The sequence below is a fragment of the Chrysemys picta genome, chromosome 1, assembly GCF_011386835.1.
Source record: "Chrysemys picta bellii isolate R12L10 chromosome 1, ASM1138683v2, whole genome shotgun sequence".
NCBI lineage: Eukaryota > Metazoa > Chordata > Testudines > Emydidae > Chrysemys > Chrysemys picta.
Window position 1 is genome coordinate 110,612,420 of NC_088791.1, and position 25,732 is coordinate 110,638,151.

At 44.9% G+C, this 25,732-nt stretch overlaps 1 protein-coding gene and 1 long non-coding RNA gene across 5 annotated transcripts in view; one reads left to right on the forward strand and one right to left on the reverse strand.

Annotated features, from left to right (window-relative positions):
* Positions 1 to 1,693: 1,693 nt before the first annotated feature.
* On the forward strand, positions 1,694 to 24,791 carry CCDC77 (coiled-coil domain containing 77). 4 transcript variants are annotated; one of them, XM_065582258.1, is made up of 13 exons: positions 1,694 to 2,342; positions 9,098 to 9,152; positions 11,698 to 11,914; positions 13,626 to 13,768; positions 15,101 to 15,197; positions 16,952 to 17,024; positions 17,330 to 17,427; positions 19,528 to 19,676; positions 20,002 to 20,245; positions 21,358 to 21,483; positions 21,613 to 21,765; positions 22,554 to 22,675; positions 23,045 to 24,791. In XM_065582258.1, the coding sequence occupies exons 1-13, from the start codon at positions 2,318 to 2,320 to the stop codon at positions 23,046 to 23,048; spliced, it is 1,506 nt and encodes a 501-aa protein (XP_065438330.1). In that variant the 5' UTR covers positions 1,694 to 2,317; the 3' UTR covers positions 23,049 to 24,791. The 4 variants fall into 4 exon arrangements, with proteins under 4 accessions (XP_065438330.1, XP_065438322.1, XP_023957738.2 ...); XM_024101970.3 differs by lacking the exon at positions 1,694 to 2,342 and adding an exon at positions 8,173 to 8,362; XM_065582250.1 differs by lacking the exon at positions 22,554 to 22,675 and having other exon boundaries at positions 1,696 to 2,342.
* Positions 11,326 to 25,732, reverse strand: part of LOC112059019 (uncharacterized) — a 31,529-nt gene continuing 17,122 nt past the window's right edge. The window contains exons 2-5 of the long non-coding RNA XR_002888224.3: positions 19,010 to 19,100; positions 18,055 to 18,196; positions 16,816 to 17,279; positions 11,326 to 11,881 (exon numbers count right to left, since the gene is read on the reverse strand). This is a non-coding gene — a long non-coding RNA (uncharacterized LOC112059019). The remainder of the gene's footprint in view (positions 11,882 to 16,815; positions 17,280 to 18,054; positions 18,197 to 19,009; positions 19,101 to 25,732) is intronic.

Genomic DNA, 25,732 nt, shown 5'->3' on the forward strand with positions numbered 1-25,732 from the left:
AAAATTACTCCCATTATACAGATGAGGAAACAAAGGCGCAGAGATGTTAAATGACTTGCCAAGGCCACACAAGTTCATAGCAGAGCAAGGAATAGAATCAGGATTTCCTGGGGCTATGGCTACAATAGAGAGCTTACAGCATCACAGATGAACTGATGCAGCTGCGCTGCTGTAAACTCTCTCATGCAGCTGCTCTAAGCCGATGGGAGAGAGCTCTCCCCTTGATTTCATTAATCCACCCCCAACATAGCATTGTTCACACCAGCACTTAGGTCGGTGTAACTTACGTTGCTCAGGGAGGTGGCTTATTCACACCCCTGAGCGATATAACTTATACTGACATAAGTGGTAGTGTAGACATAGACTGGGTCTGCAACTCCAACTTATTCCTCTAGGCTATGCCCACTGCCTGCACATCCCAATGGACAATTATTCCACATTTGCAATACCCAGAGGATCTTTCTGATGCCAAAGAACAGCGGTTGTCTGTGTCCATAGCTGCCAACTGCCCTGCTTTGGCCAGCATAGTCTTGGATTTTTAAAACCTGTATCAGGTAACTGATGTTTCAGTCAATATGCCAGGTCCATTGGCAGCTATACCAACCTTGGCCTTGAATGCTGAGCTCCCTGCCCTTCCCACTACTTCCTGTCTGAGGCTACGTCTTCACTTACCCGAGGGTCCGGCGGCAGGCAATCGATGTTCTGGGATCGATCCCGGAAGTGCTCGCCGTCGACGCCGGTACTCCAGCTCACCGAGAGGAGTACGCGGTATCGACGGGGGAGCCTTCCTGCCGCGTCTGGACCCGCGGTAAGTTCGGACTAAGGTACTTCGAATTCAGCTACGTTATTAACGTAGCTGAATTTGCGTACCTTAGTCCGAAGTGGGGACTTAGTGGGGACCAGGCCTGAGCCACCACAGCCCCGCTGCACTCCCCTTCTGGTTGCCCTTTGATCTTAAGAGTAGAAGGGACAAATCCTTTGAGTATTCCCACCCCCAAGTCCTCTCCCAGAGTAAGATCAGCCTAGAAGAGAGAGAGGTCCTGGCGGATAAGGGGACACTCATAGGCCCCATCTCCTCTCTCCTTCCCTTCAGTGTAGATCAAAGGATGCCAAGTGGGGAGCAAAGTAGGACTGCTAGTAGCTCTCAATCCAACAAGCAAGTAGAGACCTCAAGAGTTCTAGTAGATGACTAACCATCTGAGCTCACCTGCAGCATGTCACACATAGTCCCTTGTCCTCTATCCCATTAAACACAAAAAGCTACATTAGAGAATGGTAAGGTTGCTAAATCAATCACTAGTGCATCATGTTTTTTGCAAACGTGACATAAAATGAAAGAGAACTCATAAAATGAAAAACTCATCGTACAATTGTGGCTCCTACCGCTCCTGTCCCACAGGGCTCCCAGGCCTCCCACTAGGGTGACCAGATGTCCCAGTTGTATAGGAACAGTCCCAATATTCGGGGCTTTGTTTTAGAATCATAGAATATTAGGGTTGGAAGAGACCTCAGGAGGACTGTGGCAGGGCAAGTGCCCCAACCCCATGTGAGAGGGGGCTAGAGTAGGCCAGAGTGGCTGCGCAGGCTGGCAGCCAATCTGGAAAGGGCTTACTGAGAGCCAATCAGGGCCGAACTTAGAGCCAGCCAATCAGGGCTAGGCTAGGCCCTATATAAAGGCTGCCCAGACAAGCAGTAGGTAGTCTGTCCCAGACCTTCATGGGGGAAGGTCTGTCTCCAGAGCAGGAGATTAGCACTTTGGACGGAGCAGTGTTAGGCAGGCTAAGGGGGAACATAGTAGGGCTCTGGCCCAAAACCTGCCAGACTGTGGGCCTGGAGAGAAAGGGCCTAGAGGGTGTAAGGGGCCAGAGGGGAAGTGGCCTAGGGACAGCTGGACAAGCGGAGAAAAGGAGGGCAGGGAGGCTGCCACTAGAGGGTCCCTGGGTTGGGACCCAGAGTAGTTGGTGGGCCTGGGTCTCTTCTCTTCTCTCCCTTCTCCCCCCCCCCCCCCCCCCCGTACTGCACCTGGCCATGCAGTAGGGTGGCTGAGACAAACTGCAACCAGCCCTTGAGACAAGGGGCTAGACTTTGGAGGTTGTGGTTGGCCACTGAGGCCAGTGCAAGGACTGCTGAACAAACACCCCCCCCTGCCCAAGAAGGGGGTGAGGCTGGACTATAGGGGGCACTGCCAGAGGGCAGTGGCCTGAAGAGGATGCTACTGAGTGGGGAGCAACACAGGTCCAAATACCAGCGAAGAACAGATGTTGGATAGGACACCACCAGCAAGGGGTGCTCCACTGGACTGAGCTAATTCCTGAAGATGACCAGCAGGAGGTGCCATGGTGGTGAGTCCCAACCCTGTCACAAGGACCAACACCAACTAAATCATCCCAGCCAGGGCTTTGTTAGGCTGGGCCTTAAAAACCTTTAAGGATGGAGATTCCACCACCTCCCCAAGTAACCCATTCCCATGCTTCACCACCCTCCTAGTGAAGTAGTGTTTCCTAAAATCCAACCTAGACCTCCCCCACTGCAACTTGAGATATTGCTTCTTTTCTGTCATCTGCACCACTGAGAACAGCCTAGCTTCATCCTCTTTGGAACCCCCCATCATGTAATTGAAGGCTATCGAATCCCCCCTCACTCTTCACTTCTGCAGACTAAATAACCCCAGTTCCCTCAGCCTCGCTTCATAAGTTATGCGTCCCAGCTGTCTAACCATTTTTGTTGCCCTCTGCTGGACTCTCTCCAACTGGTTCACATCCCTTCTGTAGTGGGACCAAAACTGGATGCAATACTCCAGGTGTGCCCTCACCAGTGCTGAATAGAGGGGAATAATCACTTCCCTCGATCAGCTGGCAATGCTCCTACTAATACAGCCCACTATGCCATTAGCCTTTTTTGCAACAAGGGCACACTGCTGACTCATATGCAGCTTCTCGTCCACTGTAATCCTCAAGTCCTTTTCTGCAGAACTGCTGTTTAGCCAGTCGGTCCCCAGCCTGTAGCAGTGCATGGGATTCTTCCTAAGTGCAGAACTCTGCACTTGTTCTTGCTGAACTTCATCAGATTTCTTTTGGCCCAGTCCTCCAATTTGTCTAGGTCACTCTGGACCCTATCCGTACCCTCCATTGTATCTACCTCTCCTCCCAGCTTAGTGTCATCTGAAAACTTGCTGAGGGTGCAAATAATCCCACCATCCAGATCATTAATAAAGATGTTGAACAAAACCAGCCCCAGGACTGACCCCTGGGACACTCTGCTTGATACTAGCTGCCAACTAGACATCGAGCTGTTGATCACTATCCGTTGAGCCTGACAATCTAGCCAACTTTCTATCCACCTTATAGTCCATTCATCCAATCCATACTCTTTAACTTGCTGGCACTTGTATTAGGTACCTGTTATCCCCACGCCATCTGCTGATTTTTCACACTTGCTATCTGGTCACCCTACCACCTGGCCCCCTATGGGCAGGGTAAAACAAAATAATATGAAATTCAAAAATAAATGACTGAATAGTTTTAAAATAACAAATTTCATGGGATTCTATCAATTGTTCAAAAGCTAGGATGTGCCAGAATTAAGATTGCCTTTGCAACTTTAATTTGGCTCCCTTATGCATATGCAGGATAAAGTCTTTTAATTGCATGATCACATACTATTTTTTTCCACCAGTCAGTTCCCTGCTTCATTTAGAGCACAGGACTGAGAGTGCCCATTGAATGAGCAGTTCAGTATTTTATTCTCGTACTTCAACATATTGCCCCAGACCCACTATATACAAAGACTGCTTTAGCAAGTGCAGGGCCTGATTCCTGGGGCTTGTACTCACCGGGCAGCGCTCCCAGTCTTCAGCAGCACTTCAGATTGCCAGCTGGGGGAGGGGGGGGTGGTCACCGGGCTTGCTGAGCTCCGGCCGGGGTTGTGGAGCCGCCGCGCTCCAGCCGGGAGAGCAGAGCCGCAGGGTTTGCAGCGTTTCAGCCGGGGCCGTGGGACAGCCGTGCTTCAGGCAGGGTCGCGGGGCCACAGGGCTGCTGCGCTCTGGCCGGAGCTCCAGCTGGGAGAGCAGGGCCACAGGGCTTGCCGCGCTTCGGCCGGCGCTCTGGCCAGGGGAGTGGGGCCACCGAAGACTCCAGAGCGGACCGCCACTGGGGTGAGTTTAAAAAATAAATTAAATTTAAAAGGCACCTAAGGCGTGGGGGCCCAATTCTGGGATATCGGGCGAATCAGCCTAAAGCCAACCCTGACTATATACTTACCAACTTCTGCAACACAGGAGGCAGGGTCCTATAGACAACTTTCTTCACTACACAGTCCTGATGCCTACCCGGAGTACCATCCATCCTATGCACTGAATAAGACAGGGATCCTCACCTAGCCAGTCCCAGTCTCCCCCACAAGACTATTCCAACTCCTCATCCAATCTGTCTCCCCACACTGGGTCCCAGTCACCTTGCAGCCAGGAACAGCAATTTAAGACATAGTCCTACTCAGCCTCCTACATCCTGGGCTGGAGCATGCTCAGTACAGATGGAATTCTGAGATGGAATCTTCACAGAATTTGGCAGCTAAATTCTAACAGGTCTCTACTGAATATGTCCATATGGAGACTTTTTTTTTTTAAAGGCTTATACCTTGAAAGGCTTATACCAGGAGTGTGTGTTTGTGTGTTTTTTTTTTTTTTTTTTTTTTTTTTTTTGCTATCCCTGTGGAAAAAACACCTATACATCTCTAACCCGATACAACACTGTCCTCGGGAGCCAAAAAATCTTACCACATTATAGGTGAAACCACGTTATATCAAAATTACTTTGATCCACCAGTCCGCAGCACACACCGCCCCACACCCCTGAACACTGCTTTACTGTGTTATATCCGAATTCATGTTATATCGGGTTGTATTATATTGTGGTATAGGTGTGTTTTCACAGGGACAGCAAAAAACACATTCCTGACACAAAGGTCACCCCTGCCAATTTCAATTCCAGTGTATGGAGACACTAGTACTTCTCAACAACAGTTGTAAGAAAATTTAAAATGGGCAAAACAATATATTTTTCTCCTAGTCTGAACCATTTAATCCTTTATACTGAAACTTTCCCTAAACTTTCAGCCTGAAGCAGACACCTGACAGAAAATTTAAGTCCAAACAGTTAAACTTGATAAAGATCTTATAATAGAAAATGTTAGGCAATCTTAACTACTGGCATTGCTACCTACCTATAATTTTGCAGAGGGTTGTTTTTCCCCCCTCTCTCCCTCCACCCCATTCACAAGGCTGCCCCAATTTCTGATGAGTTTGGCTGTGTATATGATACCCACCATCAGCTGTGTCTCTCTCAAGAGAGAAACAACCCCATCCCACCCCAGTAAACCGTTCCATGGGGAGGGGGGTGCAGGTGCTTCTGTTGAGCTTCTTAGCTGTTCCTCAGGAGCTATACTAGATGCTTTCTTGGGAGGTGGGTGTATAGATGAATCATTCTCTACTCCCCCCGGAGTCTGTTGTGTCAACGGACCAACCAACATAGCTGACCTCACAGAGAGAATATAATAGATGAAAGGCCCTTGGACACTTGGGAAAAGTCTAAAATCACTGAACTAAAAATCATGCTAGATAGGACCCAATATGTGTGATTATCTTGTTTTGAGAGCTGGTTGTTAGTGGATATGTTTTGAGACTGCTCAAGGTTGTTTTGGTTTTGATTTAAAATGTTTGGGTTAAAAGACTAGTGGAGCTCTCTGGAAAAGACTACTGTGAGCAGCATAGCAGTTCTAAATTGATGGACTGAGATATATGAACCCCAGAATAACTTGGAAAGGGCAGTTTGCCTTGTCTCTCTCTTTTAATTTTGCTTCCCCTAACTTTCTCCTCCAATTTAGTGTTTAACTTATTGAACCTTAGGCCATGGTGTTGATCAAATATCAATGCACACAAGCCAGTGATACATTTGTGGACTTGTTTGTGGGTTTTGTTTTTTTTTTGCTCATGTGAGGCTACCTGCATTGTCTCCTTCCCCTGGGAGAGAAGAGGAAACTGTCAGGCTGTAGGATTTCATCTCTGATCTAGCCTTTCCGACCTGACCTCAGATGACCTAGAGAACTCTGCATATCAGAGAGACAGCCACAACTCCAGCCTGCAGCTGGCAAGGATCACTAGCCAGCTAATAGTCAACCGTTTAAAAAAAGCATCTGTTCTTTCTTCCTCTTCCACTTTCCTGTCGTTTTGTTTGTCAGTCTGGGTTTTGTGGGGGGGAGGGAGAGTGATCTGACAAAACTCAGTTTTGTAAGTACATTAAGAAAGTTTTTATTGTAATATTTAAGAAAGGGGTTAAGAAACAAAGCTGGTTTGGAAACTTGCAATTTTTCATGCATACTTACATTAGAAGGTTAAATATTTTATGAGAAGTGAGCCTCAGACTGTGAAAATAACAAAGCACTGGTTGAGGGGTGCAAAAGTAACACCTCAATCAGGAGTTCTCAAACTGGGGGTCAGGACCCCTCAGGGTGTTGTGAGGGTATTATATGGGGTGTCACAAGCTGTCAGTCTCCACCCCAAACCCCACTTAACACCATTATAAATGCTGGAGGTAATAAATTAAAAACCCTTTTTTATATATTTAAGGAGGATTGCACTCAGAGCCTTCCTATGTGAAAAGGATCACCAGTACAAAAGTTGAGAACTAATGACCTAAACAATCCATAAACTATGACATTTGAACTTGGGATCTCTGACCATTAAAGCATGAGCCTTTCCTCTTTGAGTTGAATTTAAACCATATAATTTGTTTGCTAGTGATTAGGTGAGGATTTTCCATCAGGGTTCTTGTATTCATTAATTCCCCTCACAAGGCTGAGCTTTGCTACCATGTAAAACCCTTTGCTCATGACAGTCCACTGGTCCTGCCTCTACCCAGAAGGCGAAGTTAACTCTTCCCCTGTCAGTCTCTATCCTAAGTTCCTACTCCATCATAGGAGCATCCAGCACCTTGGATTCCCTCCTAGCAAAATGGACCAGGGCCTCCAACTGACAACAAGATTGGTGTGTGTTTTCTTTTTTTTTAAAGAAAACTACATGTAGAATATTTGGGGGGCTTTCAGAAGAAGCTTCCAAAATCTCCAGCGGCTGGGGCCTCTAATACACAAAGTTTAAAATACATTGGGTTTTGCTAGTGCATACAGAGATGCATCATTTAGACAAATGTTGCCAGGATATTACAATCTTCTTTTCTCTTTTACCAACTGACCACAGGTGCTGGAACTAGGAGTGCTGCTGCACCTCCTGGCTTGAAAAGGTTTCCATCATATGCAGGGATTACAGTTTGGTACATGGGCTTCTAGCATCCTCACTATACAAATTGTTCTAGGGCCCATGCAACTGCTCAGCTTTTTCTGTCAAGAGACAGCAATAATCCAATTCTGCAGCCTTAATAATTAACATCTGGTCACTTTGAAAGAAATAGTAGGTGAGATACATTATGCTACAGTAAGTGTACACTGATTTATCCTACTCATGTACACAAGTAATATTTTCTATTATTTAACTGATGGCTTTGTTAGGAACCTAGGAATTGCCATACTGGATCAGACCCCTGAAAGTATAAAAGGAAAGAGAAAAGTATTTTTAAAAAGCCCCCAATATGTAGAGGTGGGATAATCTATTCTTCATGAAGGTCTTATCCTAATCCCTAATATTTATAGAGACAACACTACTCACATATGGTATTAATAATAATGTACTTAAGAGTATAGTGTAGATGACACTGAATCAATATATATTAAAGTTAGGATGTATGTTGTGCAAGGCTGGCTAGTAACTAGTTCTAAAACTGGAACTATCCCTGGTCAAGAAATAAAGTGAGTGCATGCAAAGGCAAGAGAGATCATCATCACACCGCAGCTTGCATAGACCAGTACATGGTAACATTTTAACATAAATTAGAGCTGATCAGGAAATTTGGAAAAGTTCAAAATTTCTACACACTAATGGGAACAGAAATTCCAGTTTTCTTTTTCTGTTCACCTTCAGTGTTTTTTCATTTCCACCGTTTCCTGTCTGTTCCAACGCATTCAAGTAGCAACTAGAGATAAGGTCCGCACGCAGCCCTAACATACGATTCCTAAGTACACACACAGCGCCCAGTTCTGCCTTGTGAGGACCGGTCTCCCACACGCACCCAGGGAGTGCTCTGAGAACTACGCTTCCCAGAGAGCCTTGCGCAGAGCTGGCCCCGCCACGCGGCGAGCGGGCCGGAGCGGACCCAAACGCGGCAGCAGCTTGTGGTTGGCTGGCGCTGCCGCTGCCGCGCTGTTTGGTTGGGCTCTTTTCCGTTGAGCAGCAGCTGGCGCTTGGGTTCGCGCTTCGGTGGGCGAGGGCGCCGCTCTGGGATCGTGGGTGGGGGGAGCGGGGGTCTGGTTCCTGTAGACCCGTCCCGGCTGGTGGAGCTGTGGGGGACGCTGTTGGGGGCGCGGGGCACAGACTGGCTGGCAGGGCGCTGCTGGGGGCGCGGAGTAGGGACTGCCTGGCTGGGCGTGCGGGGTGGGGCAGGGACCGGCTGGCAGGGCGCCGCTGGGGGCGCGGGGCACCGACTGGCTTGCTGGGCGAGCGGGGTAGGGACCAGCTGTCAGGGCGCTATTGGGGGCGCGGGGTAGGGACCAGCTGGCAGGGCGCTGCTGGGGATGCGGGGCACAGACTGGCTTGCTGGGCGTGCGGGGTAGGGACCAGCTGGCAGGGCAGGACAGGGCAATTTGAAATATAGGAAAATTCAGAACTCTAGAAAGTGCAAGGTGTTTGCTCTCAATAGCTATAGGGATTTTTTTTTTTTGAGTGCAAATCCTAAATGTTTCACAGGTGTTTGGGTTTCTCCCTCCCCCCCAGGAATCTAGGGACCAGTTTCATGCAATTGAGAAGGAACTGCAAAAATCCTGCCCAGTCAGTGGTTTTTAAACATCAATGGGCATGTTTGGCACAGTCTTAGTCATTGTTCTACCAGGGACCCCGATTCCATACAGGTCACTAGAGAGGTGTTGATATGTTTTTCCGGCCTAGCTGGCCATATGCTCTCTGCTCCTAAAATGTACATTGTTGTCACTTCTGTAGGTGGTGGAGTGAGCACCATGGATTCCTCTCCAGGAATGTCCCCCACCTCCAAAAGGTGAGTATGACTGCTGCTATTCTCAAACAGCTCCACTGCCTCCCCTTCATTTAGCTTCTAAATTGCTCTCCTGGGACTAGCTCTAACCTCCGTCGTATTGCATAGCTCCAATCTTCCTTTTCCACTCGTTACACTGGTCTAAGGCCAGCGTCCAATCTCTGCTATCCCATAGTGTTATCACTGTTGCTATGAGAGTCTTCTCCTCTGCAACTCCTCAACAGTACTCTAATTCAAATAATTTAAAACCATTTTTTTTACCCATAATTATATTTATTTTCTCCCTTTGCTATTGTTTGTCTATAACTATTATTTAACTCTAAAGCAATTTCATATACAGTTGGTGTGAAAGCTGCTATACAAAATGGTTGTATTAATGTATCTTCAGCACTCACCTACGATGTCTGGCGATTAAAGGTCTTGAATTCCTCAGGTTTCTAATATATCAAAAATCTGTTGTGAGCAGCAGTAGTGATAACAGGTCTCTAGATGTTCCCATTAGTGTCACCATCACTTTGGTCTCATGCATTCATGATGCATCTGGCTGGCTCTTGAGGTCTAAGCATCCAGCCAGGTTCTGGCAATGGATTTGTTTAGCAAATAATTACTTAGTTAAGCTGCTTTCTTATTCTTAGTCCTTTTAAGTTGACATCTGAAAACCAAGGCAGTCTACTCAACATGGCTACTAAGGGCCAAGTTTTCAGAGCGAAGCCTGAGGTTTGTGTATAGATGCACATCTACACTTGCACTTGCTCAAACACATTCCAAATTTACAAATTAATGATTCACAAAGCTCAGTTTTTTTGTGCCAAAATTTAGAATCACAATTGCAGGTGGATTTTGCATGCTGACATATGTGTGTGATGTTAGTGTATCCCTAAATATCCTATTTAGGTGCCAAATACACACATTTAAAACTTTCTCTCTTTCCCACGCTGTCAGTGTGTGAGAGTTTTATTTCTGTGCAGCTTAAAAGAAAGGATGCAGTCTTGCGGGAGGTCAGACCAGATGATCATAATGATCCCTTCTGACCTTAAAGTCTATGAGTCCTGTTGAACCGGAACTTGTAAAGCCATTTCTAGCTGCTGTTGTGTCAAGGAGCAGTGATAATCTAGTAGGACCCTGAGAATGTACATTAGACTCAGCAGTCAGACATCTTTTCTGATTGAATGGAGTTTTCTTCTCTCCCTCCTCCTTCACTTCAGTGCTCTGATACTGTCACCTCTGACATCTTTCCCTACAGACTGACATGGCTTACTGGAACCTCACATCTTTTTCCTCTGTGTGTTTATTCTCTATCCAGTGTCTGTTTTTTTGTGTTTCTGTCTAGAAGCAGACTTGTTTACTACCCCCGGTAACCCTTATTCTTTCTCTGCCCCTGCTTTTTCTCAGATACCCCTCCCCAGCAACCTTGTCCCATTCCCCTTGACCCTTCTCTCACAAAAAAACACCACCCACCCTTTTCCTCCAATAGGCACCACCCTTCCCACCACACTTGGGTGGGCAAACAGTTCCACACTAAAGAGACAAGGTAGGTGAGGTAATATCTTTTTTTGGACCAACTTCTGTTGGTGAGAGAGACAAGCTTTTGAGCTACACCGAGCTCTTTTTTTCATGTCTGGGAAAGGTACTAAGAGCTTCACAACTAAATACAAGATCAAACTGATAATTTAGCATAAGAAGTTAGCACATATTCTAAGGGACCATTCAAGGTGAAGCAGCCTGTTAACATCCCTGTAGCCATAACACAGAAAGGGGGGTTAGTGGTTTACAGATTATTGTAATAAACCATAAATCCTGAGTACCTTTCCCCCACCTGAGGAAGAGTTCTATGGAGCTCGAAAGCATGTCTCTCTCACCAACAGAAATTGGTCCAATAAAAAATATTACCTCACACACCTTTGTCTCTAATATCCAACACTGCTACAACAACACTGCATAGTTCCACATTAAGTATCGGGGGTAGCCATGTTAGTCTGAATTCACAAAATCAACAAGGAGTCTGGTGGCATCTTAAAGACTAACAGATTTATTTGGGCATAAGCTTTTATATCTCCAAAATGCCACACATCCTGTTTTAGTAATGTTGAGCTCAGACCGTTGGAGGCAGAGAAGATGTGAACTAAATGTATTGTAGTACTAAAGCTAAATACAGTTTTGTTTCCTTTTTTAAAAAAAAAAAAAGTTTATTTCCTTGAAATCAAATTTTTAACATTATTCTAGTGCAGTTATTGTGTGGAGCTCAAACTTTGTCTGAGAAAGTAGTTCTGCCGCAAGAACAGTCACCATTGTAAGGTACTGTGAGCTTGTATGAATGAATGGCCATTGGTTCCTTCATCTTCATTATTTTAGCAACATTTTTGTGTGTCCTTGTGGCACCTTAGAGACTAACAAATGTATTCGGGCATAAGCTTTCGTGGGCTAAAACCCTAGTCTCTAAGGTGCCACAAGGACTCCTTGTTGTTTTTGCTGATAAAGTCTAATACTGCTACCACTCTGAAACCTATTTTTGTGTGTGTGTGTGTGTGTGTTCCACCATTCTGTCCAGATTGGCAGCCCCCCGTGTCTCATCCAGATATACCAATTCTCCAACTCCAAGTCAGGGGGATTCTACTCCTCTCCCTTCCATCAGTGAGCGCCTGGCCTTCCTCCGTCCCTCCCGGGAGCTGCTGGAATACTATCGCAAGAAGATCGCTGAGTTTGATGAAGAACATGAGGACCTTTTGAGAAGGCTAGAGAGATACAAAGGAACATATGATGAGCAGGTAAATAGCTTACTGGTGATGGACTATAAATATACACCGTTGGTTGGCAGAGAAAGGGTTAATACTCTCCTTTAGTTGAAGCTTTAACATCGCTGACATAATTCATGAAGGGAATTGCTGGGGAATGTGGCAGGACTGAGCTGAAGGGGAATCACTATGTCTTGAACCACTAGAAGTGGGTGAATTCTTGCCATCTGGTTTCCCAATTTAAGAGCCAGTGGAGGAGAAATGCTTATTGAGAGAAGTCCTTTTGTTTTAGTTTATTGGGCTCTACTTTTGGGAAGCCTTTATGCTGTTTGGAGTTTTCTTAACCTTTGAACACTGGGTTAGATGTTCACCTGGTCTGTTGCACTACCCTTTTCCTTTGCCCTGCACTCCACAGTGGACCTGTGAAGAGTGAATGGTCATTTGGCCAAAATTAATGAGCATTTTATTGGGACAGACTTTATTTATATTGCAGTAGCACCTGGAAGCCCCAGTCATGGACCATGACCTCATTGTGCTAGGTGCTGTAAAAACAAAATAAAAGTGGTTCCTGGCCGAAAGAGCTTATAAGTAAAAACTATACTACAAAATGGAGCCTCTTCTAACAAGCAGGATGATCTCCTAATGCTTCATTACATCAGTCACAGGGTGGTTGTGTTGCTGTGTCCTGTAAAATTGGCACTTTTTCTACTGAGGAGGTAGCTGGGAGAGGAGTGACCACCTTTTAAAACATTATACACTGAGCTGCTCGTGAATCAGCCATCTCTGAAACAGACTGAGAACCCTCAGGAGATGTAGGAAATATCTCAGCTGCACATCTGGGTCAAAGCGGGGAAAGGCGCCAAACATTGCAGGTCTCCCAGGTCCCTCTCCTACAGGAATGCTCTTCTGATGAGTTAGTTACTTCTCCCCCATGAAAACCATGATCGCTGAACCAATTTTGTAATTGGTCAGAATGCTTATTATTAAACCCTGCAGTACCCCAACCTTAACCCAGGGGAGGTTTTTGAGAATAACATCTAGGATAGGTTGCTCCATCAAGCATCAAGGCAGAGCATTGCATGATGGGAGTTGCTCACTGTTGAAAAGTCTTCTCCAGACAAGCTGCCAATACTGCCCTCTGCTGGTTAAAGTTTGGTGGTCCAATTTAAGTCAGGCATTTGTGAACTTGGAAGAATTGGGGTTTTATCAGTAAATATTGATAAATCTATTTCAGGGTACACACGCAAACCGATGAAAAAAATATTTCCATCAATGATCAAAATTTACAGATAGGCAAAGTAAGAAAAATGCCACTTGAGAACTTGTTAGTTTGATTTAAGGCTGTTTACTTTGTATGTTTTGACATATGATGATCATTGATGTTTTAATGGTTATAAAGCTTGAATGTTTTGAATCTCAATGTCTACTGTCCTCAAATTATTGTCTGACCTGCCCCATCCCCATAAGCTCCCGCAACTGTGAAAATGTAAGTGATAAAAATTGAAAAAAATGCTTTAAAACATAATTTTGCTCAACCGTGAAAACTTAAATTGATAAAAATAAAATTCAGGGGTATTAATCAATTATAAAAAACAAAAACAGCAAATTCTGCCAATCCTAGTCATTTGACACAAACAGCTGCTAGTTTTAGATGCAGGCTAGTGTCATCTGAGGCAAAAGCTGCTCTTTGTCTCTGTTGTCAGATGCTTAGTATCATTTCACATGCCCTGTTTTCTCTCCATAGCACAAACTACAGTGGGAAATGCGTCAACGGGAACAGGAGATTGCAGAGTTACAGAAGGCTTTGAGTGACATGCAAGTTTACCTCTTCCAGGAGAGGGAACATGTGCTGCGCCTCTATGCTGAGAATGACCGGCTGAAAATCAGGTGCGGAGCTGGGAGGGGATAGGGATGGAGATGGTGGGGGGAAGAGTTTTCTTAGCTGTTTCTCATGGGCAGGTAGTGTTTCTGGAAGCCACATGAATTAGTAGAGCCATCTTGAAAGCTTTTTGTTCTGTGTCTGTACAGCACATTCCAGTGTCCTGCTCTGTAACTGGAGCGCCTAGGCACTATAATACAAGTTGTTATTATGGGTCTATCACTATGGGTCTAAAGTCAGTGGAAATTGCAGGTGTGCCACACTTCTGAGGATCAGGCCCTATAAAATCTTCCCAAATGCTGAACTGGACAAAAGAAATGCTGCTGTTGCTTCTCCCTTCTATGGGGATCTACTGTACTGACTATTATCCAATTATTACAAACTTCCTTTTTTAAAAAAAGTGAAATGACTCTGCTGCAGGACTCCTAGTCTGCTGTACCAGAGAAACCGAGGATCCAAGGATCTTGCTGCAGAATATAGGCCCACAAAACAGGGCTGGGGTATAACAAAGAGCAAAAGTTTACCAAAGGGTCAGGTTCGATCACAAATTACCTACTTCAGCTTGGAGGTTCTGGTTTAACTCAACTTAACATGAGCTTGGCATAATTCTTTAGCTGCATTTCCTCTCTGCAGTTTTAGAAGCAGGAAACGCATAGAAAACACAGACCTCTGTTTTCCCTAGAGCTACCTGTTTTATCTTCTGGTCGACACCCCCTGTTTGTCTTTCTTAAGGTAATGAGCCTGAATAGATTCAACTGCACCAAATTAGCTCTCAGAAGCACATGCCTCCCTAAAATGCTTCTGAACTCTGGCTGGGAATTAATCTCCGCAGTTTTTTGTTGGCTTGATGGGGTCTCCTTTTATGTGTGGTGGGTAGTGTTCTTGTGCACCCTCAAAGGGGTGCCTAAAATCTTGTATATCCATCAAGTTCCAGATTGTGGTGGAATACATGGGCTTCTAAGGCAAAGGAGGTTCTCAGTCTTCTGAATCTTCCTAACTAGGTCATATTCCCCCTGGACTATGAGCTTTTTATTAATAAATTCACAGACCCTGTCCTTTCAGCATCTGCCATCCCTATATAAGCCCATGTACCACTATCAGGCTGTACTAAAAGGGGAATTCCTCACTGCACCAGCAGAACTGGAAACTCCTCCCATGCATCTTCAGTGTTAACTGGGTCTCTAGCAGTCTGGCTTAAGGACAACATTGTTTCATGGGCTGTGACAATCTGAAAAACAGGTTAGAGCTGCTCCTTTAACTACAGTAACAACCTCTAGAGAGAGTACAGGCTTGATGCATTTTGGAATAGAAATGTGCTGATGCTTCTCCATGAATTCCAGGGAGCTAGAAGACAGAAAAAAGATTCAGCATCTCTTGGCTTTGGTGGGAACAGACACAGGAGAAATTACCTATTTTCATAAGGAGCCTCCACACAAGGTAAGACCATTCATTGGGAATAGCCTGTTTGCCACTTCTCTGGCAGATTTTGCTTTGGGTTCAGCCCCTAGAAGCTCCACACAGTGAGTTGCCACTGAGGAGCCAAAGAGACAAAACAGAACTATGGAGAGTGTTGCCAGAAAACGTGGATGTTTGAAATTCAGCTGGCTCTGTGTTGGTCTGATATGTGCTGTAATAAACTAGTGCTGGGAGTCAAGACAAAGAGTGAGGCCTTCCCTCTGTCTTGGTAGTTACTGCTGAGAAATTCGGGTTTCATTTGCTGCACAGGAGAGCTGCAAAGGAAGTATGTTGTCCTCCAGGAGAGTAAGTGTGACAGGTTTCAAGAGTGGTGACTCTCTGCAGCAGTGTGTATATGGATCTGCAAAAAGAAGAACAGGAGTACTTGTGGCACCTTAGAGACTAACAAATTTATGCATCCGAAGAAGTGGGCTGTAGTCCACGAAAGCTTATGCTCTAATAAATTTGTTAGTCTCTAAGGTGCCACAAGTACTCCTGTTCTTCTTTTTGCGGATACAGACTAACACGGCTGCTACTCTGAAACCTGTCATATATGGATCTGAAGTCCCATACACAAGTCCTGTTTGACCAGAAAGGTCACGACTGTGATTCAGGGCATGAAGGGGGGGCAAAACCAGGGCATCCTGTGATGTGAGGGTGCAGAGTGAGACTTGAAATAATGGGCCACATTCTCTGCTGTTGTCTAGTCCCTCCTGCAGGCTGCCAAGTGGTGCCCATCAAGCCTATATAGGCTTCTTTTGTGTATGTAATTGCCTATTCATTTCTTTAAGTAGTGTGTTGTGTTGCTTGTTTTGGGGCTTGCCCATGGGGGCTGGGCTTCTGCTTTTTTTTGTTTGTTTGTTTTTTGTTTTGTTTTTCCGCCGGAGAGCGTGATTGGCTCCCAGTTGCGTAATCTGCTTTAAAAAAAACAAACAAAAAAAAGCTTTTAAAGGTTGCTTGCTGCCATCTGCCCTGCTCAGGTTGTGCAAAAGCCCTTGAAAGCAGCCCTGAATTTTCTTTGGTGTGCGGGAGCTCTCGGTTGGTTCGGATAGTTGAACTCCCTGGCAGAGGGAGTGGGGAAAGGACATGTCCAGAGCTAATTCCTTACTGGCATACTGTGTCTTGGGGATTGTGGCCAGCTGGTGTAAACACTGAAGCTGGAGCCATTGCAGAAGTGCCATGAGAATGAGGGAACTGTGTCAGCTCCCTAATGGCTGCTTTTTCTTGCATTGAGTGGATCTCCGCACACAAGTTAGATCAGGATCCATAGCTGTACCAAGCAGTTAGTTCTTGCCTTTGATTTTTTTCCTGGGTTTAAGTGGATGGGTATATGTAGATTTGTTGTACATATGTTTCTCAGTGCGCCAGCTGGCAAGAGGGTAAGTGGAGAAGAAAGCACACTGTTGCTTCTCCTTTCCCTCACACATCTGAATGCTCGGTCTTATGCTAAAGGCCTAATCCTGTTCCCATTGAAGTCACCAATTCCCAATCATTGAGAACTATACAATGGTGTAAGAGGTGGAAAATGTAACGTTCAAGCAGCCCCATCGTAGCGGACATCTGCTCTCAATGCTGGTATTTCTTTTGCAAATGTCTTTACCTTGCTCCTGCTGCACCGATGGGCATGCTGCTCTTTTAAGTCTTTTTCCACACACTCTAGCGTTCATTCTTGATGACTGGGCTCAGAGAACCAAATGCAGGACGTTCAGGTAACAGATCTGTTTTTGCTCCTCTAGGTCACCGTTCCTCAAAAACCAGTCAAATCCAGGGATCCACATGAACGGAGCGATACTTACACTTCCAGAACAGGTACCCCAAAAGTGACTTTCCATACCAGCCAAGAAGACAAGTACCTGGAGGGTGGCTAAATATCATGATAGTGCTGGATGTGTAAAAAGGGTGCAGTCACCATGAGCTCCCCAAAGCCAGTGCTAGAATGTTTTCTGCAGTGACTCCTGCTGGAAGATGCTGTGGTGCAGTAGCTGCAAGCTCTTCCTTTCCTTTTCCTTCAGGCCAGCCAGCACACCTACAATATTCCCTGCTGGGCAAAGTCTCACACGTAGGCTAGGAGAAAGGAGTAGAGTAGTTATCTCAATTAATCTTGTTCTCTGCAGCCGGCACTAAAAGAAGCACATCAAAGCCAGCAGCAAAAGGAGAGAAACCAGAAAGTCCTGAGAGATATCACAGAGACAATCAAACACTCTTACTGCAGGTAAAAGAGCATTTACTGATCAACAGATGCAACTTCTGCCTGTGCATGGTGTGACCTGTGGTGACATAGGGGTGCCTTCACTGGAAATGGCAAGGTCAGGGCACGCTGCAAAAGGGAGAGCAGATTCTCCCAAAGACTGGTGGATACCACTCACCAATCCGTCACAAACTGTGCTTCTGATTGATCCCCCACATTAGTTATCGGGGGAGGGGTGGGGGGGGAGGAAGGAATCACACAGCCCTCTTACTGCATTCCAGTTCTCTGGCTCCCAATCAGCACCTCGGTCCAGTACAATGAGGAGTTATTTCAAAACTCTGCTCACATATACAAAATGTTCTTCTGACCCAAAGAGACAGCCACCTTACTAGGTCAAAAAAAACCACGAGGCATCCTTGTGGCACGTTAGAGACACCACAAGGACTCCTTGGTGGTGTGTTTTTTTTTTTTGTTTGTTTGTTTGTTTTTTGTTTGTTTTTTGCTGATACAGACTAACACGGCTACCACTGAAACCTGTCACCTTACTAGGTCAGTATTACTGCCAGCAAATCCTTTAGTGTCTAAAACTAAAGATTTATTATAAAAAGAACAAAATGAGTTGTTAAATGGTAAAGCAATTTTGGTACATACAACATGGACTTTGTAGTCTGATGTATCAGGTTCTTAGCAGTGTTGGTGAGTTGGCTGGCTTGAAAATCACTCTGGAACACATCCACAGCTTGGATGGGTCATTCAGTCCTTTGTTCAGAGCGTCAGTTATAGAAAAGTTATTCTAGAGGTAGGAAGCAGGATTGAAGGCAAAATGGAGAGGATGCAGCTGCCTTTTATATTATTTTGCCATAAGGCTTACACTTCCTGTATTCCAAACACAAGCTTCACAGCACATGGGAAAAACCTTAGAGTTCTCTGTCCATAGGCATGCCCATACGTGACTTGCTGACTCATCAGGTGTGGTCCCTGATCTTTTAATTGGTTTATTGTACAGCTGATGTCCCTTGGTGGGCCATCAAGTAGGCTAGGTGGTGCTGATGCCAATCTGTCTGGGGGTGTCACCCAGATGCATAGCACCAGTTTGAAATACAGATATACCGTACATATCTATAACTCCTAATACAAAGGTGATACAAACATAAACCAGATTATCATACTTGGCAAATTGTAACATTTTTGCAGATACCTCACACAACATATCTGATCAGATTCCTTGCAATTTTATAATATTGGTGCCCACATATGGTGTTCCACATATTCCATACAGTGTCACACGGGTTTATATGACAGCCAAACATGCTGCTTGCCTATCCCCTCTATCCCTACATTGGGCTTGCCCATCTCTACTCTATGCTATCCTGGCAGTGCCTCCCACTTACTCCCAATTTATTTAGCTCTCTCTGCGGTGGACTTACAAGGGGGGTAAGGTTGGCATGAAACAAGAAAAGCATTTGGATGATGAGAGCCCTAGGGCTGCTCTAAATTGCAACAGTGGCCAGAATTAGTGATGCACAAAAGGGACTTAAATTCACCTTTGCCCTTCCACTTTCCTTCCTGTGCCCAATGCAGGAAATGAATGAAGAATCTGACCCACCTTTTGTAAAGTGTCTCTCTCACACCAGGTAGGGAAATCTGTTACAGGAAACTTCTAGAGCGCCAAAGCAGATTGCTCCTAACTTCAAGGCCTGCAGAGAAATTAGACGTATATAATAAAGCATTATAGGGCAGGGGGTGTTTTCTCACTGTCTGTGCCTAACCTGGAATTTAAACAGGACTCTCAAGCAGGGCCGGCTTTAGGCACTGCGGGGCTCAATTCGAAGGAACTGCTGCCGAAGTCCCACCGCTGTCTTCGGCGGCAGCTCAATCGCTGTTGCGAAGGAAGGACCCTCCGCCGAAATGCCACCGAAGACAGCGGCAACGATTGAGCTGCCGCCGAAGACAGTGGCGGGACTTCGGCGGCAGCTCCTTTGGGACATTGCGGGGCCCTCTTAGGGGCGCGGGGCCCAATTCCGGGAAATTGGCTGAATCGCCCTAAAGCCGGCCCTGCTCTCAAGCAAGGCAGCATGCCTGGTGCAGGATCTCACTCTATGCCTTCCCTGTGTGCCAATCCAGGTGGAGGCCCTGCAGGCTCAGATGGAAGAGCAGACCCGGTTATCCAAAGAGCAGCTTGATGCACTGCTAGAGGACAGGCGGATTCACATAGAGGAAGTGCAGGTCCAGCATCAGAGGGACCAGGACAGGATCAAAACCCTAACAGATAAGTGAGTGCAAGAGAATGGTTCTGGTTAATCATGGCAGGAAACCCAGAATATAAAAATCACCTACAGGTTTACAACCTAATAGGCAGAAAAGCAGAGTATTTGGTCAGTTGCTTGGGATGTAATTGGAGATTGATTGATTGAATAAATTACTAATTAAAAATCCTTTTTCATCCCAGGAGAGCTTGGCCCTTGAAAATATGTGAGGGAAGCTCCTGGCCCCTCTCATCCCATGCCCACCCAAACTCCCAGTGAGAATATAGGTGAAAGATGAAGGGAATTGGGGAAGGCAGTGATATTATTACTCTAGTGCAACCCCTGTCTTCAGGCTCCATCAGACTCAAAACCTGCTGTATGAGAGTACGCGTGACTTCCTTCAGCTGAAGTTCGATGCACGAGCCAATGAGAAATCATGGATGGCAGAGAAGGACTGTCTGCTGAGGAAGCTTGATGTAAGCAGGGATCAGCTTATCAGCAGGGAGCCAGAGAGAGAGAAGAAGAAGGAGAGAGACATCAAGCCAATTTCTCAAGCAGAAAGTGAAATTTGGAAAGCACAGAGTGGAGAACTCAAGGTAATTGCTGTTCCCTTTAAAAAGAAATCCACCTGTTTATGGATGGAGGTTTGAGAGAGTCTAGGATTGGATCTCACCATGGTGCTTTACTGAGAAACTGGTGTTCCCTGTTTTAGAGCGGGAATTCTCCATACCGGGATACATTTGTTATGCTGTCTGAGGCATAGAAAGATTCACTTTACAGGGGATGTTGTTGCTTATTGACTTTAAAGATAAAATGCTATGTAGCTAGAACTCTTATTAGTTTATAATAGCGCTCCACGGGGTTTTGTCTCACAAGACTAATATCCCCCACTCCTTCCACATCCAAAACAAGCATGTAGCTCCTCAGCTTGTTCCACCTGCCAAGTGACCTATCGTTGCACAGCTCTCAGGCTCTTTATTAGGACTAGGTATTTCCAAGCATGAAATGGGCAACCATCCTTTGGAATAAATTCTGTTGACTACGGGTAGGGAGAACACACTCTGTGTTTTGCCTGGTCTTGTGAAAACACTGCTTTTTTGGGAATAACGTCGCTCACAGTTCTGCTGCTCCCATCCAGCAGCATGTTTTTTTTTCTTCAGCAAATTAATGTACTTGCAGGGAGAACCATGGGAACTTGTACTGCCTTCATATTACATGTACCCATAACAGTTTATTAACCACAGTATATACCTAAAGGAATTGCTTTATCCACCATTGAAATGCAGCCATCCCTGAGATGGAGAGAGGAATGTGAGATGAGGAATTTTTGACTGAGGACAGTGGGACCAACTCTTGCTATTTAAAAAAAAAAAAAAAAGTGTTGTGGGTTCTAATGACTACATGGTGGATAGAACCAGGCTTGTTTTGTATTCTAATGTCTCATCTGAACAGAGTTGGTCTTGTAATTTGAAGGAGTTTTTGCATTCTTAGATCTCTAATCTTTCTTGTCTGGCTACCTGCGCCAACTCCAATTTCTAGGCCTACTCATTTGGTTATTTTCTGTCATGATATCTCCACCAAAGAGCACTCACAGAGTTGTGACAGTTGCCCTGCGTCCCACCTTTGCTCTTTAGGGAGGGAGATGCTGTGTGTACTGGCTACCTACCTCCAGCATCTATTAATCCTAATTCTTTCTCTTGGGCTCCAGTCCTTACAGGAGCAGCTAACACAGGCGCACCGATTGGCAGATATGTACCGAGAACAGTGTGTTGCTCTGGAGGGTGAGTTGGCTAGAATTCGTGAAGAAGGAGATGTTGGCCAAGAGCTTTTCAAGGTAAATCCTCTGTCTGCTGCTGCAGGATGGGTTTGCAGCCTCTTGGAGTTGTCTGATTTCCCCTTCTCCATATTTGTGTTGTCGATGGTGCCCTTCCCTACAAATTCTATTGTGCTTTCCTATCCCCAGGAGCGCTCAGAAAAGATGGGGAAGCGTTTGCAGCTAATGACCCAACGATATGAGGCCCTGGAGAAACGGCGTAGCATGGAGGTGGAGGGCTTCAAGAATGACATCAAGCAACTTCGGCAGAGGTTGAAGGACATAGAGAAACAGCTCTTCAAGGTAATAATTGATCATCTTTGGGGGAAGGGCTGAGATGGAATTGGCCTGTGGGCGGGTGAGGGGAGGGTTGAATTTTTGGATCCTTGGAGCCTATGTTATTGGAAATTCCTGTGTTTCCTCACTTGGGCTTTTAGATACTTGTAACATATGATACCTTTCAGTGTTATGGAAAGTTACAGGTTATATGTATATTGTGAAGAGAGAAATATTCATAGCTGTTAATTGAATAGGCATCCAAATTACTAGGGATTGGTGTGATTATACAGTGGATGTAGTTAGGGCACTGAGTTATGCTACTTCTTTAATGCTTTTAACCTAATTCTCCCAACGCCACTGTGAAGCAAGTATTAACTGCAGAAGTATATTCTGTATGGAGTGTTGCAGACCTGTTTGGCTTTTCTCCTGAAGGTTCTAGATATTGATTCTGCTCTCAGTGAAGTCAATGAGAGCTTTGTTATCAACTTCAGTGTGAGCAGACCTGAGTACTTGGCGCAAAGAATTAGGGCTCAAAGTGCAGAAGTAAGTTCAGGTGGTCGTGTATAGAATATAATGACTTCTGGAATATCCTGCATAGGAAGGGTTATTCACATGATACCACAAGGAATGGTTAACTTGCAGAAATTAAGAAAAGAAAAGGAAATGGTTAATCAAATCCATGTCAATTATTTCAGCCTAATTGTATTGTCCTGTTCTTATTACATACTTGACCACAAGGGGGTGCATGAGTAAAATACAACATACAAGCTAGACATAACAACCATGATCCTAAATCATTCTGGTTATTTTAGATCAAAAAGAACTATTCGATAACCAAATGCAGTCTTCTGCCAAGGCAAGATATGCTTCTCAGTACCACCTGTAGAGGATGTCTCCTGGGACTACAGTTGAAACTTAAGTACAAAAAAGCTGGGTAATAAGAAATATATAATTTGTCACATTTTAATGAGTCCTTTTAAATCATACTGGAAATGATTTGTTAAACAACTGACCATTTACTGATACATTTCCAATTACACTTTAGAAATCCCTCTTCCATTGCACTTGCAGGACACCCACATGATACTAACAAGACACCTACATTAGCTACACTCCATCCTGGGGCTCCTTTCCATGTATGATGTCAGGGCAGCTCATGTGGTTGTAGTTTCCCCTTGCTAGGCACAATGAATCTCCTTGGACAGGATGGCTCTCTTCATAACTTTCTCCAGATCATACACCATAGGCCAAGTCTTTCTGGTTTTATTTCTCTCTCTCTCTCTCTCTCTCTCTCTCTCTCTAGGTGACCATGAACATTGGACCAGACCAGGACCTCGCAATTCTGCATGAGGTCCGTCAAGGGAACAGACGAACCCGGAAAATTCAAGGGGAGCTAAGAAACCTGAAGGCAAAAATCTACGGCTTGGAAAACGAGCTACGGATTTGCTGACACAGATGCATCACCCAGCACAATGGTGCACGGAACATGACCAGTGCTAGGCTAGGAAGGTCACATTTTCAAGAAAAACTTTCATAAATCTGCTTTCCGGCATCCTGTGACAGAAACTTAAGAACACGTAACCTGCTGTGAATCAAGGGTATATCAGTGTGCTGTGGGGCTTGGATAGTTTGTGGAAATTAATGCTAGGTTGTGTGTGTGTGGGGGGGGAACTTCCTTTCATCTTAGCATGCCTTGCTCTACTGCTCTTTCCTAGTAGATGAGATCATTTGTAGACTATATTGAAGTCATATTGTAACTTCTATAGTGTTTCCATAGGACATGTTTACAGCCTCTAGGCACCTTCACCTACTGTTAGCACAGGGCAAAATGTATTGCTGTCCAGAATGCAGCCGAACACAACAAAAGCTACATGTGTAACTGATAATCATGGAGAGGAACTAATCCTCCAGGACTCAAATATTCTCTCCTGATGCTGTTCAAGAAGCGAGGGACTGTATAAGGCCCTGTTCTACAGTCATGAGAACTGTATTAAGAGAAGCTGTTTTTAAACAAAGACTAAACATCATAATGTTTAATGCACCCAGGACATAATTTGCATTTTCTAAATTAGATCCCTACTTCATCTAGAAAGTGTCTATTTAATTCTGCCTAAACACTCTGAAATCCTATATATCCTGGACAGCATAAGCGTATTTTCAAATTGCTTCTGTTCGCATGATTCTCTGTCACCCTGGACAGGCCAAAAAGGGAAACAGTCACATTATAAAGCTCCTTCTTTTGTGAGATTTTCATCTCAAACCTCCACAACCTTCTCTTACCCCTCACTCCAAAGCTGTGTTCCCTCTAACACTTTTTTCACTAAAAGGTCCCACTGAAGGCACCATCAGTTCATCTCCACCAGTGGCGGAAGTCCTGATATAGACCAGCCATTGCCTTTTTAACTGCCAATGTTGTCTAACCCTACAGCTCTGAACAACACGATAGTTAAACTACTAGCAGCCACTGGCACCTCTGACTGCTGCTGGATATAAATGGGCAGTAACAATGGTGGAAAACTTTTGAAGGAGCATAAAGGCTAGAGCAGATGAGGCCAAAGAGCTTGTCTATACTATAAATACAACCCTGGTTGCATTACCCTTGCCCCCAAACCAGGTAACAAGATGATTTCAGTTTGGAGGATAGGCTAGACCTTGGCAGTGGTTTGTAACTAGTCTAAAGCCTAGTTGTATTTGCAGGGTAAATAGTACTTTACTTGTAATGCAGCATATTGCAACTTGAACTCCCCACCTTACCTCCTACGCACAAACTATGGGAAGAAGACTTACCGTGTTTATAAAGATGTCTCAGTGCCTTGATGGAGTTTCTTGCTGTAACCCTATACCATTCTTGCCAAATGTGATGTCAGAAAGCTGATCCCTTTCTGGGATCTCTGGCATATTCCACCAGGGCTCCTGATTTTTTTTAATTAATTTTATTTTTTTACTGGACAAAGAATCAATTTTTGTGATTTTTTTTTTTAATTATTTTTAATTTTTTTTTTAATGTTTGTAATCCAGACTTTTAAAATTAAAAATGAAGTTGGAAGTTTCCTTGTCAAGTGGTTCCCTTTCTTCTCTCTTTGAAGGGTGTGGCTAACACAGGTGCCCGCTCCCCGTTCCAATCAGATCTACTGCTAGCGCTTCTTGCTGAAAGTCCCACAAGAGGGATAAGTATAGCCAACCTCAGTCAGGCTGGTGGGTGGTAGCCAAAGTGGATCCTGGCTCATACTGTGTGTGAGAGAAAAGTGAGGCAAAGGGTCCTCTTGCACTAGTGCATTCTCTTTGTAACAGACTTGCTGTCTCTGACAATCCCTGCAAATTAGCCAGGTGGATGGGGGTATATGTGAACAGAGGTCCCAATAGTCTCACTTTACTACACAAGAGCTCCCTTAAGTCAATGGGAGTTCTCATATGCTCTCACTGTGAGTTAGGATATAAAAATCTGGCTCCTGATGGCCTTACTGAATCACATTATGTATTGAAATATTAGCTGCTTGTGCTGCAGCTTCCACCTACCTTAAGTTTTTGCTCATAAGAAGCCACCACTTGGCTTCCTGAACTCTGTCAATTTTTCAGCTCCTCCGAGCTAAGGAATTGCTCATTGAGTTAGATATTTGCATTTCCTTACATGACAGCCAGTAGGTGCAGGTTGTTTAATCCCGGGTTATTTAAATAAATGTTTCTCTCTTCACAGCTCCCTATTTCCAGTACTGAGTGTCATGTGAAAGGCAAAACCCAGCAGCATGGCAATGGCCCTGTGCTTATTGCAAAGCAAACATCACGGTACTCCTGTTGTGCCTGTCAAGGCATCTATCCAGCAAAACCCAAGTGCTGCCCAAGCCGTTTTATTTTCAGTGTGTCCCTAGGACGTGAACCCCTCCCCACTGCAAAAATTATACTACTGTTGACTCTGTAAATCCCTTTCTTTATTTTGGAAACTTGTCATAGGTCACCTCCAAGGTCAGAAGGCACAGTGTTACTTTTGTTTTTC